We start from the raw sequence: 13,175 nt of genomic DNA on the forward strand, positions 1-13,175 counted from the left end.
CTTGCTCGCCCTGCACCATGTTTCCATGGTGGACGGAGGCTGACAGAGGCCAGGATGGCTGGGCAGAGGGAGACAGTATAGCAGCAACCCCTTTCTTCCGACTTAGAGACCAGCATCTGTGTGGATATCCCTCAAGGCTGTTCCCCTATGGGTGGATAGAAACTAGGAGACCTCTCTTTAACTTTATACCCTGCCTCACCTCCTTTGCAACACAAATAGAATACCATCTTCTTAATCCTTGTCAACAACATTTGAGGAAGGCTTTCTAACTACAGCTCAGGAAACCAAGACTGGCACATGGATGATACATCTGCCTCCCCGCACCCACCACCTTCTGAGGGTGGCTTGTCACAGGGCAAGGACACTGGGCATTCTCAAGGTGTACGGGGTCATTAATTTCTACCTAACATTTTCTGGAGGATTTTTAAAAATAAGGGATGAGACTCAATTCTTCCTTGGGTCAGATTCTAGCAAAGCATCCCTTAACCCTGGTTTTTGTCTTCTGTTGAAAACTGAGACTAGCTGTCAGACAGTTTAGTACCTCACAGCAGTTAGCCCAGAGCCTTCCAGTAAGAAGGCATGGAGCACGTACGCACTGCTGAGTATCTTAGAACCCGGTCCCTGTGACCACTGCCCCCCATCTCCTTTCTAATTGGTAACTTTTTACCTCCGCCTGCTTCAAGGCCTCCTGTACTTCCTTACCTCTGCATCTGAATTGCTTGGCCCACTCTGTGGAACACAGGAGCTCTTGTTAGGGAGTGATGAATATAACTGAGGTATCGAGCATTTTCTATATGCCAGGAACCAAAGATGAATGTTTTACCAAGAACATTAGCTCATCTGGTCATAGGAGCTCAAATATATTTATTGAATGAATGAACCAGTCTGGGCTCCTATAAAGAAAATGTTATTAAATGTTAAATTGTTGTATAATCATTGCAGCTGGATCAATGATGTTGAATTCTGGCTGCATATCAGAGATGATTAATTCTGGCTCAGTTTCCATAGGGTCATATTAAGAAGAACTGGAAAACTATAATTTACAAAGTCTCTGCATTTGTTTGTAATAGCCTACTAAGGATTAAAACTGTCCATCCTCTTTCCATCAAGGTGAGGAAGGGTGAGTGTGGTGTGGTAGGAAAGAAGCCCAGTGTTGGATTTAGGTGGCCGTGGGCACTGTTCTCAGTGCTGCACTCTCCGTGGGTCATCTTGAGCAGATCTCTCCAGTGCCACAGTCTCAGCTCATTCCTTCGGGTCCTGTTGTTCCCATCTGTTCTTTGAAGGGCTTGTTTGTTCCCTCTCATTTCCCTGCCAAGGAATCCTTGTGAGGGAGGTGACTGGACACTCTTCCACAATGCTTTAACACCTGACTAATCATCTCCTGGCTCATTTTCTTGTCTTGAAATTCAACCTATTTATTTTCACCTAATCATAACACCCAGACCCGAACCCAGTTTCTAGCACCCTTGAAGAGGATGGTGTTGTTCCCATCCATTGGGAGTCATTTACTCCCTGGTGGGTTTCAATGGTAGCAAGAGGACACTTCCAACAACCATCCAGGTCAGGCGGGGAATCCCTGAGCCCTGCTTTTGTTCCTGACTACCTTAAAGAAGGAACTGTTGGATTCCAATCAGAGTCAGCTTTAATGGGTCCCACATGTAGCAAGCTGTTACATAGATGATAGTTTAGTTAATTACCGTTTTTCAATTCACCATATTATTTCCACGTTGGTGAACAACGGCTTAATTACAGAACTTTATCTCTGCCTGAGAGAGTTTCTCTGGTCACCTCTGTTTCTGTGTCTGCCTTCATGCTTAACATGGAATGAGGAATGCAGAGCTGGATTCCAGGCAATTTGTGGGTAAATGCAGTCAATGAATCTTACGCCATATTCAGGAAGGTTGAACTAGGTCAGTTACCTATGGTAGATTAGTGAAGGGAGACATAAGTTTCAGATTTTTTTCCACAACTGTCATTACCTGTCTGAACACAGAAGCCTTGGGATAATGAGGATGTAAACTGATGTAGTTCACATAAAAAAGCCCATCATTTGATTTGCATAACATTATAGAATCATCATTTTGTCTGAAAGGATTGTTATTCAAATCACTCTTGCCACTTTCCCTGCTTAAGCTGACTCTCTCTGCCTCTTCTTTCCTTGGCCAGAGACATACAAGTTCTGAATGGACATGACCTTGCATGTGTTAAATTTGTAGCCCCGGTGATACCAGAAAACACATCGACAAAGCCCCTGACTATGGTGGTGTGGTGCTTCTTGCCCCTTAGTTCTGGCTTTTAGACTAAGCAGCAGGCATGGACAGTGGAAGGTGTAGAGTCTCTGAGGCAGGCTGCGTTCATTTTCCAGGGAGGTCAGGATACATTTAGAGTAGCTCTGCTCATTTTTTTCACAGAGTTAACGAACCAGTACAGGAGACTCCTGATGGGGCCTTCTTCACCCAGGGCTTAGCTTAGTCTTGGTGCTCCTGGGATAATAGAATTTGAATAGAAAGAGGTCCTACTGATAAGAGAAAGCTGGATTCGTGACAGCTGTTTGGCATGGGAAGCTCTCTCTGGCAAATTTGTTCAATTGGTGTGAACATGTTCTGTGTATCCTGACACGGCAAGGTTAGAGGCTAATAGATAACCACAATTGGGAGTTGATTTGCACTGCACGGCTTCACACTCCTTGAAACTGGTTCATCCATCCTTAATTTGAGGCAGGGAAAAATACACTAGGTTAAAAAACTATTCAAGATTTTACATCAGATATATAGGAATAGCAAGTCAACACAAATCAGACTCGACGTTTTAGTTGTTGGTGGAGGTAGTGGTAAAGATCACGGTAGCAGCAGCAGTGGTGCATGCATATGTATGCACATGTAGAGATTTTTTAATTTTATGTAACTCTGTCATATCTTGGGCCTATTTTTTATGCTATAAAATTTCTATTGGAAAAATAAAACATGTGCTCCTGAGTATTCTTATGTGTTTCCTTTTGGTTTTGATTTTTTTCTTTCTTTTTTATTTTATTTTATTATTATTTTTTTTTTAGATAAAACTTGATGGTGGGTGGGTCCTGAGGTGAGGGAAGATCTCAGAGGAGTTGAGGAAGGGGAAAGATTATGATCAAAATATATTATATGAATTTCTCAGCATATAAATAAACTTAAAAAGAAATATTCATCCTTGGGTTAGTCTTTATCCTAAATACTTTGATGTTGCATGACTTCCCAGCTGCATTAAAGTCTAAGTTATTGTCTGTGCCCTACCTGCACCCCAGACCATCACCGCTTCCCATTTTGTGCTTTGAATGTCAGTCCTGAAGGCATTAAACTAAAAGGCCTCTCCTCCTCACATTTTTTCCCACAGGACATTGATTGGAACACCCCACCAAGTTATATTTGTTCTCTGGCACTGGGTAGAAAGTGGTGTCTCTTTATAAGAGATTCTCAAATTCCTGTACCCCTAGGGTATTCTTATACAGGAAGTTGTCCTGTCTCTCCAAAGACAGCACATGCTTCCAGAGTATCTGCCTGGGCCAGGACTTAGATGGTGTTAATAAAGGGTCTGGGCTTTTCCTATAGCTGGTGAGAATCCAGAGTTAGCAGATCTGGGACCAAGACAACTTGCTTCCTTGCCTGTTGCAAATTATTAGCCTGCAGTGCAACTTAACTTTCTTCCATTCCAAATGGATATCTTATAGTACTGAAGAGAAAACAGGAAGAAAAGTTGCCTATCCAACTAAGTGGTTCTTTGAAGGGAGCTCAGAAACATCATTCATTAGCTTTCTTCTATGGAAACCATAGGCTATAATGAGGGCATCTGGCTCATCTAGACTTCTACAAGTTTTACTGGCTACAAGGGAGAGAATATTGTTTCCTCAATCCTTAAAAGCATCTGAAACTCTATCCCAATGTCTCCATCTTAACACCCTTCCTTATGCCTTTGCACATTTTGGTGGGATGAAGATGGTATATAAATACCTTCACCAGCTGAGTTGTGGCACTGATTTTGGTAAGGGCAGACAAAGGGGTCATTTCTTTGATTGCAATGGGTGTTTTTGGGGGGGGGGTAGGTTGGGTTTTGAGACAGGGTTTCTCTGTGTAGCCCTAGCTGTCCTGGAACTCCCTCTGTAGACCAGGCTGGCCTTGAACTCAGAAATCTGCCTGCTGCTGCCTTCTAAGTGCTGTGATTAAAGTCATGCGCTGTCACTGCCCAAAGGGGTCATTTCTTAGAGCCAAAGCTACATAGGAGATCACAGCAGCTGAGAAAGGCTGAAGTTTTGTAAGCAGAGCCAGGCCTTATCCTGGTGTCCAGGCCCTGAGGCCACAGAACAGAATGCTAGGTATGGCAGAACTGCTTTGGGGTGAAGTTCCAACCATTCTCTGTCTGAGTCTGTCCGTTCAGTGGGAAATGTTACGTGCCACTGCCACACTATTATAAAATGAAGATAGCCATTTCCACAAAACTCACCAAAACAAACTATAGATTATTTAAGAAGCCATCAACAGTGAGCTGGAGCCCCAAATATTAAGTATAAAATACTATTGTAAAAGTTGTATAAAAAGAAAGGAAAAGGTTTTCCTTATATAAAAACAATTTTTAAAAACCCACAAAAACAGATAAGACATGCACTGAGAAGAAATTTTTACAGAGTTACCTAAACCATGGTATGAAACAATTTAACAAATAACTTGTATTTGGTTTGCTATATCAATAGATTATCCTTAATTTGCTGTGGTTCAACTATAATAATTCTCCTTTACCATGGTGCAAAAGCAACATGCAATCATCAGTTTACTCCTTCAGATTTTTAGTCTTTTCCTGGGCGAGCGCCTATGTGGTCCTATTTTCTGATAATACTGAGAAGCAGCAGAGAGCCACACTCCTAGCCAGCTACAGATAACCAGTTAAAAGCACCAATCCTCTAGGCCATTGTTGCTAGGTGAGGATGCCTGGTAGTTAAGGTAACTACATTATGACTGGTAATATTTTCAATTTGCACTAAGACTGTTACAATTTAACATTGTAAGCTGAGGAGCATTTACCGCTTTTACATTTTGGAAGGAGCCGATAGAGAAATGTCATGAATAGTCTTGAACTAGGCAAAACAGAGAATAACATCTCCACCCATGTCCAGCCACTTTTCCTGTGGCATTAGCTACTCACAGGTATTCTTTTCTCTGAAGTACTTCCCAGCACTGAAGAGCTAAGTTATACCCCTGGGAGGCAGATCATTAGAATCATGGGTGTTTTCAGTGTCTATTCAATTACTTCCAATGTCATTTCCATTTATGATACGAAGCCAATTTCTATAGTGTTCCCTCACCCTCTGACCAGTATGCTCTCTGTTATACAGTTTCTTCCTGGCCTAAAATGAGTTCTTCAGTGTCTCATGGAAGTTGTCAGTTTTCTTACCTTGGGAGATGCTCTGGAAACCACAGTATGTGTCTTACCAGAAGCTAAGAACAGTATACCAGCTGTGAACTCAGGGACATGCAGATAGTAATGATTTACTTTTCTATAAGGCAGGGTGGGATGGCACAAGGAGTGAATTTCAGGGTGTTTTAGATCTTTGCCAAGGTGAGAAATACTGACTTGAGTCCTCCTCATATTGACTTTTTGGTTGGTATCATATAACAGGAGGAGAGTGTATACCCTTTGTTCCAAGTGGCCTCCTAGTGGGGAGGCCCTGTTCTTTATCCCCATAGGAGCTCAAAGCAACCATTGAGGTAACCTCTGCTTTGCATGGTCATTTCTTCTTCTTTCTGGAAGCATGTCAAGGCTTCAGCATCTCTTGATATATTTAAAATACCTACAACATAAACATGTTCTGTTCCTTTCTCTGACATATGCTTTGAGCACTAGAGAACTGACAAGACTGTATTTTAGAAATGAGCTTTGACACAGTATTTTTCTTGGGGTCTGAAATCAGAAAGGGGCAGATGTAGCCACCATCTTGCCTGAAATGTTGGTACCCACAGAGTCATAAATGGTGCTGCAGCTCCTACCCTTATTTGGGAGATGATACAGCTCATTTCCTGGACAGTTGTCCACTTCACTGGGGTGTGAGGGAGGACTAGGGAAGCAGATGACATCTTTCTTGAATTCTCCTCCAGTATAGTGACCACCTTAATTTATTTGAACATTGATGATACAGCATCAGTTTACTTGAGAAGAATTATAGTAGTCATTATAGTCTTTATTTGCATTCTTTAGCAGATAAATAAACCAAAGGTCTTCTGTCATGTCCCCCACGGTGGTAAGACAGGGTCAAAGGTGAGCCTACCTATTTGGGAAGCCGTAAGTCCTCTTGACACCTCCTTGCCCCTGCTCTTCTCCCCACTTAAGCTCCAATGTCCCATTAGCCAGATATGAATATGCTTCCCCTCTGGGATGAACTAAAGATTCTACACAGAAAAAAATAGGTTGCCAGGTAGGACAGAGTTGCTTTCATAAAGTTTTTGCACACAGAACTCAGAGGTTCTAGGAGCCTCTAACATTCATGGGGTTGGTGGCATGAAGCAATGACATTATTCTAAACCTGATCTTCTTCATGTAAGAAAGGGGTGACAGTATCAAGCCTTGGAGGGATGTGGATTCAAACTCCAAATGCATGGGGCACATTAGGGGATCCAGACCATTTCCTCTATTTTCCTGGCACTCTATTTATCTCCTCCTGTGTCTGACAGCTCTTCAGAGCATCTTGTCATGGGGTTGCCCCTGGGCATTTCAGGGATCCTAACCTGAGTGTGGGGGTGTGGGGGAGCTTCTGATGCCTGCCGTCTGGATCATTGCCATATACAGATTAGTGTTCTAGCATATGGATTCCCTGGATAGCCAAGGGTTGATCATCTGATTGAGGGAAGGAGGGAGCAATAGGGAAAACTGTATGGCAAGCTCAATAGTCCTGGTAACTCCAGGTTTCCAAATTTTGCAGCCAACAGGCCTCAACACACCCTTAGAATGTCCTTTGACCTCCCTGTGCTTCCTCTCTCCAGGACAAAGAAGTGAATCTGGAGCAGGTGCACCGGCGCATCAACAGCCTCATGGATGAAGACATTGCTCACAAGCAAATTTCCCCAGCGTCCATTGAGCTTTCCGCCCTGGAGATGGGGGGCCTGGCTCCAAGCCAAGCTTTGGAGCCCACGAGGGAGTATCAGAACACCCAGCTCTCAGTCAGCACCTTTCTGCCTGAGCAGAGCAGCCACGGCACCAGCCGGACACTGTCGTCAGGGCCAAGCAGCAACCTGCCACTGCCACTGAGCAGCTCAGCCACTATGCCCTCAATTCAGTGCAAACACAGGTCGCCCAATGGGGGACTGTTTCGACAGAGCCCGGTGAAGACCCCCATCCCTATGTCCTTCCAGCCCGTGCCTGGAGGCGTCCTTCCAGAGGCTCTGGACACCTCTCATGGCACCTCCATCTGACCGTGTCGCCTGCCCTCCTGCCCGCCCATCCACCCAACCCACCCGACCAGCAGAGCTTTTTAATACAAGAAAATGACAACACAGACCACACACACACACACACACACACACACACACACACACACAGAGACTCTTTCATTTTTCTTGTACATACGTGTAAATAATGACAGAATGGAGTGGGGTAAAAGTGTATTTTGAATATTCCCAATTTTCGAAGTCAGTAAAAAAAAAAAAAGAACAAAAACTGTATGAATGACTTTGTAAATTTTGTTCTATATGAATAAAAAGGCAAATTACTTGTGATCATTCTGAAGTGCCAAAGGAGCCCCCCCCCCCCCTGTTCCTGGGCCTTTCTGAGGGCAGGAAGAACCATCAGAGAAGCTCCTGGCTGCTGGGGAGAAGGAAGACATGAGAGCCCCGAATGCTGCTTGCTGCCGTCCTCACAGCTTTCCCTCATGTCCTTTTCTTACAAGCCCCTCATTCCTCCTTCAGTGTCCTTGGGTAGATTCAGAATGTGTCTGGGTCTGGAGCCCATGTTGGGTGGGCCCATCTGTTCCCTGAGCTGTAGGGCAAACTGCCCTAGACATGGCCCTAGACAATCAGGCTCAAGATGGTAAGGTCACTGTGTGTCACAGTGTGTAGCATGCATTTGTCCCCAGGGCCTCAGAAAAGATGCCCATATTGAGGTCACAATCTCTGAGGCTTTGATACCAATGTGTTTGAACAGCATATTGTTGGTCTTTTTTAAAAAAACAAACAACAAAAAAACTCTTTTTCTACTCAGAAGAATCAATTAGCAAGAGACTATAGGAAAGGAGGGCAGACACCATCTAGGTAGAGGTACGACTGGCCTGCGTGGGACATCTTCTGGGTGAGAGATTGAGGGGTGGAGGGATGTGAAGCCAGGTAAAGACTGTTTGCTTGAATTAGGAGCCACAGCTCTGAGGAAGAGAAAGTGTGGTTTACAAACACAGAGAGTAGGAGCATCATGGTCACAGGTAAAGGTTTCTGAAGACAAGAGTAGGTGGAAGTGTCTCCAGATGATGGGCAGACTGAGGATAGAAAAGAGAGACCACAGAGAGAAGAAGCTTGGCATTTTTGAGAAGCATAGCTGTGTAATGTTTGAAGCAAAAGATTCCTCTGCCCTAATGAAGCTATCCAGAGTCCTTAAAGACATGCCTTTAGCTCTTTATGATGTCAGCTAAACAGGACCAGGTGTCAGCACAAGCCCCTTCTTCAGACTTTACTGCCTTTTCTCCACCAGTAGATTAAATTGGCCAGCCCACAGCAGGGATCCTTTAAGCTCGGGGCATCTGACATCCTCTGAGATGGTGAATTTGCTGGGAAGTCCTGTTTCATAAAACAAGGCTAATCTAAGGATCTTGCCTCTCTGTATTACCCTTTGAGGGGTAACTAAACTGTAGAACTGGAAATGATCCATCAAGAGTGACCTGAGCTGTGCCGCTAAAAGTCCCCCCCCCTTTGGAAGACCAAAGTGTCTCTAATCCCCTACAATCCTGGGATGTAGAACATGACCCCATCTGACTTCAAGGGTATGGGGGCTGATCCCCAAATCACAAATCAAGGTGTAGAGATCTTGGAGAAATATAAAGTCCTGTCAGTTGCTGCTTCTATCTCTAATCATGTAGAGTGGTTATCCATGGGTATATATGCACATATAAACCCATGGGGGTGATAACTGGCCCAAGATGAAATAACTTCCCCAAATCCATAATGATATTAGTGAAGATGAAAGTGTGACTATATCACACAGTCAGCTAAAAGCACCAGATGAAGAGAGTGCTTATCTGTTTGTTATCTTGGGCTCCTGGGATGCCATGATGCTAGTGTTACTAAAGAGATCTGTTCACATTTCTCCAGTCAGTGTGCAGAGCTTGGAGACAGGTGTAGATGGCAAAGCCTGGGCGGGCTCCCATCGCCCTGACGGTCTACAGGCTTTGCCTTCCTTGCATCCACACATTGGGCAACTTGCACTGGAGGATTAATTTTCATATATATAATCTCCATTTAAAAAATCAAACTCTGGTCTCACTGCCTTATCTTACACCTGTCTGTATCCCAAAGATGACATGGTTTCGTTGGTATATCATAGATATGGATATCTTTGGTTAGGAGTAAGAGACTGTGTGTGTGTGTGTGTGTGTGTGTGTGTGTGTGTATGTGTGTGTGAGCGTTCATGTGTGTGTGTGTATGTGTGTGGGAGGGAGGGAGAGAGAGAGAGAGAGAGAGAGAGAGAGAGAGAGAGAGAGAGAGAGAGAGAGAGAATCTTTACAGGGAAAATGTAATGCTTCTGGTCATTCATAACACCTCATAGTATTTAGTCACCATATTTATGTCTTTTTTTCCCTACCCTTGGTATGAGGGGAAATGGTTGGTATTCAAGTAAGTTCTCTAGGGGGAGACAACAACCATAGCCAGATTCTTCCCAACTCAGATATCTGTGTCAGCTCAGAATGTATCTTTTTCATGCTTTGCTCTGTGGATTTATAACTGTTTAGACTCTTCCATACATTTTAGGTATATTTTGTGCCTTCAGACACTGCAAATAATAATCAGCATTTGGATTAAAGTTGTTTAATAATAAAACGTGTCTACTCCTAATGCTCTTATTCTCTGGGATGAGGTGTACTGGTGTTTCTGGGTGTGCTGAAGCCAGGTATCGAATTCTGCCTGTGGCCATGCACAATTGTTGGGGAACTTTTCTCAGGGATTTATGGGGATAGATCATGCCCTCTTTACCCTGTGTATATCTGCTGTCCACTGATACCAGCCAGCAGGCAGAAGGAGGAAAGACCAGGCAGCAATTCCAGGCTTATGGGGTTAGTCCATCAATTTCCTTTACAAGATTGAGTTCTTGGAAAGCTCTTAGGGAGAACTGGGCCATAGCACATATTGTGTCTGGGTATCATTTCTCATGCCAGCTGGCTACTTTGCTTTTCTCATCTTTGTGTTCACTCTGGCCTCAGATCACCCTTCCATCTGCATGCTTAGCCATCATGGGATCCCTATTTTGACCTCTCAATGTATGTCCTTTGTAAGGTCTGTGTGTTCCTTTTTCTCAAGGACATGCCCTACACTTAACTGTCTCCCTGACTGGGCTCCCTCCCCATAACCTTCCCAATGTTTGTATTTCCCAGCCTTACCTACATTTCAGTATTCCCCTTGATTTCTGGAGCTTCATGGAGAAAAGAACATTGGGTAAATCAGGAGGCTTCAAGAAGGCCGATTTTCAGGGTAAAGGTCTTAATTTCTGGACACCCAAAGAAGAGTACCGGGCCCTTACTCTTCCAGCTTTGAAGCAGTTATAAGATTTTCCTGTATGAGGTCATGGTTTTGAGACAGGAGATGTGGGCAGAGGAAATACTCTCCCACATTATCTACACAGACACTGCTAACTATAAGAACACTCTAAAGTACTCTGCTTTCCTAAGGAAAAAAAAATTAAAGCCCCTACTCCTAAATTCTATACCATACAAATCACATCAGGGCTAAACTAATTCTCTACTTAATCATTCCTTTGAGTTCTGGAAAAGGAGAAATGACATACAAAAAAAGGAGGAAAGGCCCACCGGGCCTCATGGCCTTGACACAGTGTGTATTTTCTATAATCCTCACCTCTGCTTCTTCACCGCACAACCTCTTACTTTAATAATAAAAAAGAAACCATATTAAATATTTCAACATTATTAAATGTCATAATTACATCTTAAGTATAATTATGTATCTCACATAATAAGAGGTATGGAAAGCATCTAATGGGTATCTTGGCTCTCTTGTGCCTCTAACTTCATAGGTTACTTTTTTAATAAGCCTACATTTTCAAATGTAAGTGTTTATGAATGAACACCCATGTCTTAAAGCCTTGTCTTGTACTCTTAGGTTTGGCAAGACAAGATTAGATAAAGTCTAAAAAAATGCTAACTTGTTTTTCCTGGGTATGGATATAATAAACAAGGCAGCATTTCTTAATGCAGCACTTTCTAATTTTTAAAACATTCTCTTATTTCATGCCATTACTGATTTTTGGCAGATGAATTTATACTTGATTCTTCTCAGATAAAGAGATTCCAGATAATAACTCCTTTCCTTGTCAATAATCTTAGTTATTGCTTTATTTTTTCTCTCAGCAGTATGTTAGTCAGAAGAGATAAGTTAAGAAAGGACTACACAGAGTCCCAGTATAGGTGGTGAGCTTTTAGGCACTGCCTATGAAAGGAAAGGATAATTGTCAGTGTAGTCTGATAACCTCCAAGCCCCACAGCCTGAACCAGGACACTGAGCTCTGGTGACAGCAGGGATCTTCTTTGTAGCAAGAACAGCTCAAGCTATGGAAAGGTGAGATGACACAATGGCCAGATTTTGAAAGAAAGACTATCAAACAGCCCCCCTGAACATTTAGGGTGAGTAGTTCAATGGTATTCAAAGAGCACTCAATGATGGCGGATTCTAGCATGGAGTTTCCAGGATAAGAAAGGGTCAGGGCACAAAGAAAAACCAAGTATTCACCAATATATTTACACTCAAATATACACCTAGACACATTGACATATGTGTATACTCATCTATAAGGACCCAGATCTATGCAGACACATTTATCCTATCACTACATGTGTTACATTTAAAAAGCAGAGTCACAGGCTTGAGTGCTGGAGGCAGCGGAGCTCTGCTCACCAGAGTTGAAAAACAGGACCGATGGGAAGAAGAATGCTGTGTTACGGCATTTTTGCCCAGTGCACAGCTTCAGTGGAACAGTAAACCAAGTAGTTCCATTGAGTCAACTCCTAAGGTACAAGGCTTATCTCTGGGAAAGTGGCTTCATTCATGCCAGGCATCTTGGTGCACACAGTCAACTCTCTTGTTATTAATTGCTTACTTTCTTACTCTAAAATTCTGATTTTTTCAGGCCAGCGAGATGGTTCAGAAAGGGAAAGTGCTGCCAAGGCTGAAGACCTGAGCTCAATCACCAGGACAACCGAGTAGAAGGAAAGAATCAACTGTCCTCTGACCTCCACACTTGTACCATGGTGTACACACACACACACACACACACACACACACAAATATATATATATATATATAATTTAAAAATTCAATAAATAATTTAAGAATTCTGATTTTTTTTACCAGAATCTCTGAAATATGAAAAAAAAGCCAAAACATTCTTCAAGATATCTCATTTCTATATAAAATCTATGGCCATATTCATATCAATAACCATTTCATGGGTGATGCATAAGTTTCTAGGGAGTCTACTATACTTTATATATGGAAGCATTCTCTTCTTTTTAGATCAACCATCCAAGACAGATATTGTTAAAGAAAGGAAAACTTAAACAGAAAGTTGTGGTCCCATTCAGTGAATATACTCACTCACCTGAGGAGGATGTTGTTATCCACTGGATCTAGGTTGATCTTCTCTGTCCTAAAGCATGGTGTTGTGGGCACCAAAAAGTGTTCTTAGCATCTACGTATACTAATTTCTCTTTGGTGGCCTCCAAGTGTATAGGTGAAGGTTATGGCAATGGTTAATTTTGGTTGTCAACTTGATTATACTGAGCAGGACCTAGATTAGTGCAGCATACTTCCAAGTATGCTCAGAAACTCTTCCCAAAAGACATTAACTAAGGAAGAAGCTATGCTCTGCATAGCAGTGGTTACGTCACTATATTTGGGAGTCTATATTTAACATAGACAGAAAAAGAGAAAAACTCCAGTCTGGAGTCA

The 13,175-nt window shown here is 42.8% G+C and overlaps 1 protein-coding gene across 1 annotated transcript in view; it reads left to right on the forward strand.

Moving 5' to 3' along the window:
* Grid1 (glutamate ionotropic receptor delta type subunit 1) overlaps positions 1-7,430 on the forward strand; it is a 749,675-nt gene extending 742,245 nt beyond the window's left edge. The window contains exon 16 of the mRNA XM_052190670.1: positions 7,002-7,430. Coding sequence (XP_052046630.1) covers positions 7,002-7,430 — 429 coding nt within the window. The remainder of the gene's footprint in view (positions 1-7,001) is intronic.
* The last annotated feature ends 5,745 nt before the right edge of the window (positions 7,431-13,175 follow it).

The sequence above is a fragment of the Apodemus sylvaticus genome, chromosome 8 (genome assembly GCF_947179515.1).
Source record: "Apodemus sylvaticus chromosome 8, mApoSyl1.1, whole genome shotgun sequence".
Taxonomy (NCBI): Eukaryota; Metazoa; Chordata; class Mammalia; order Rodentia; family Muridae; genus Apodemus; species Apodemus sylvaticus.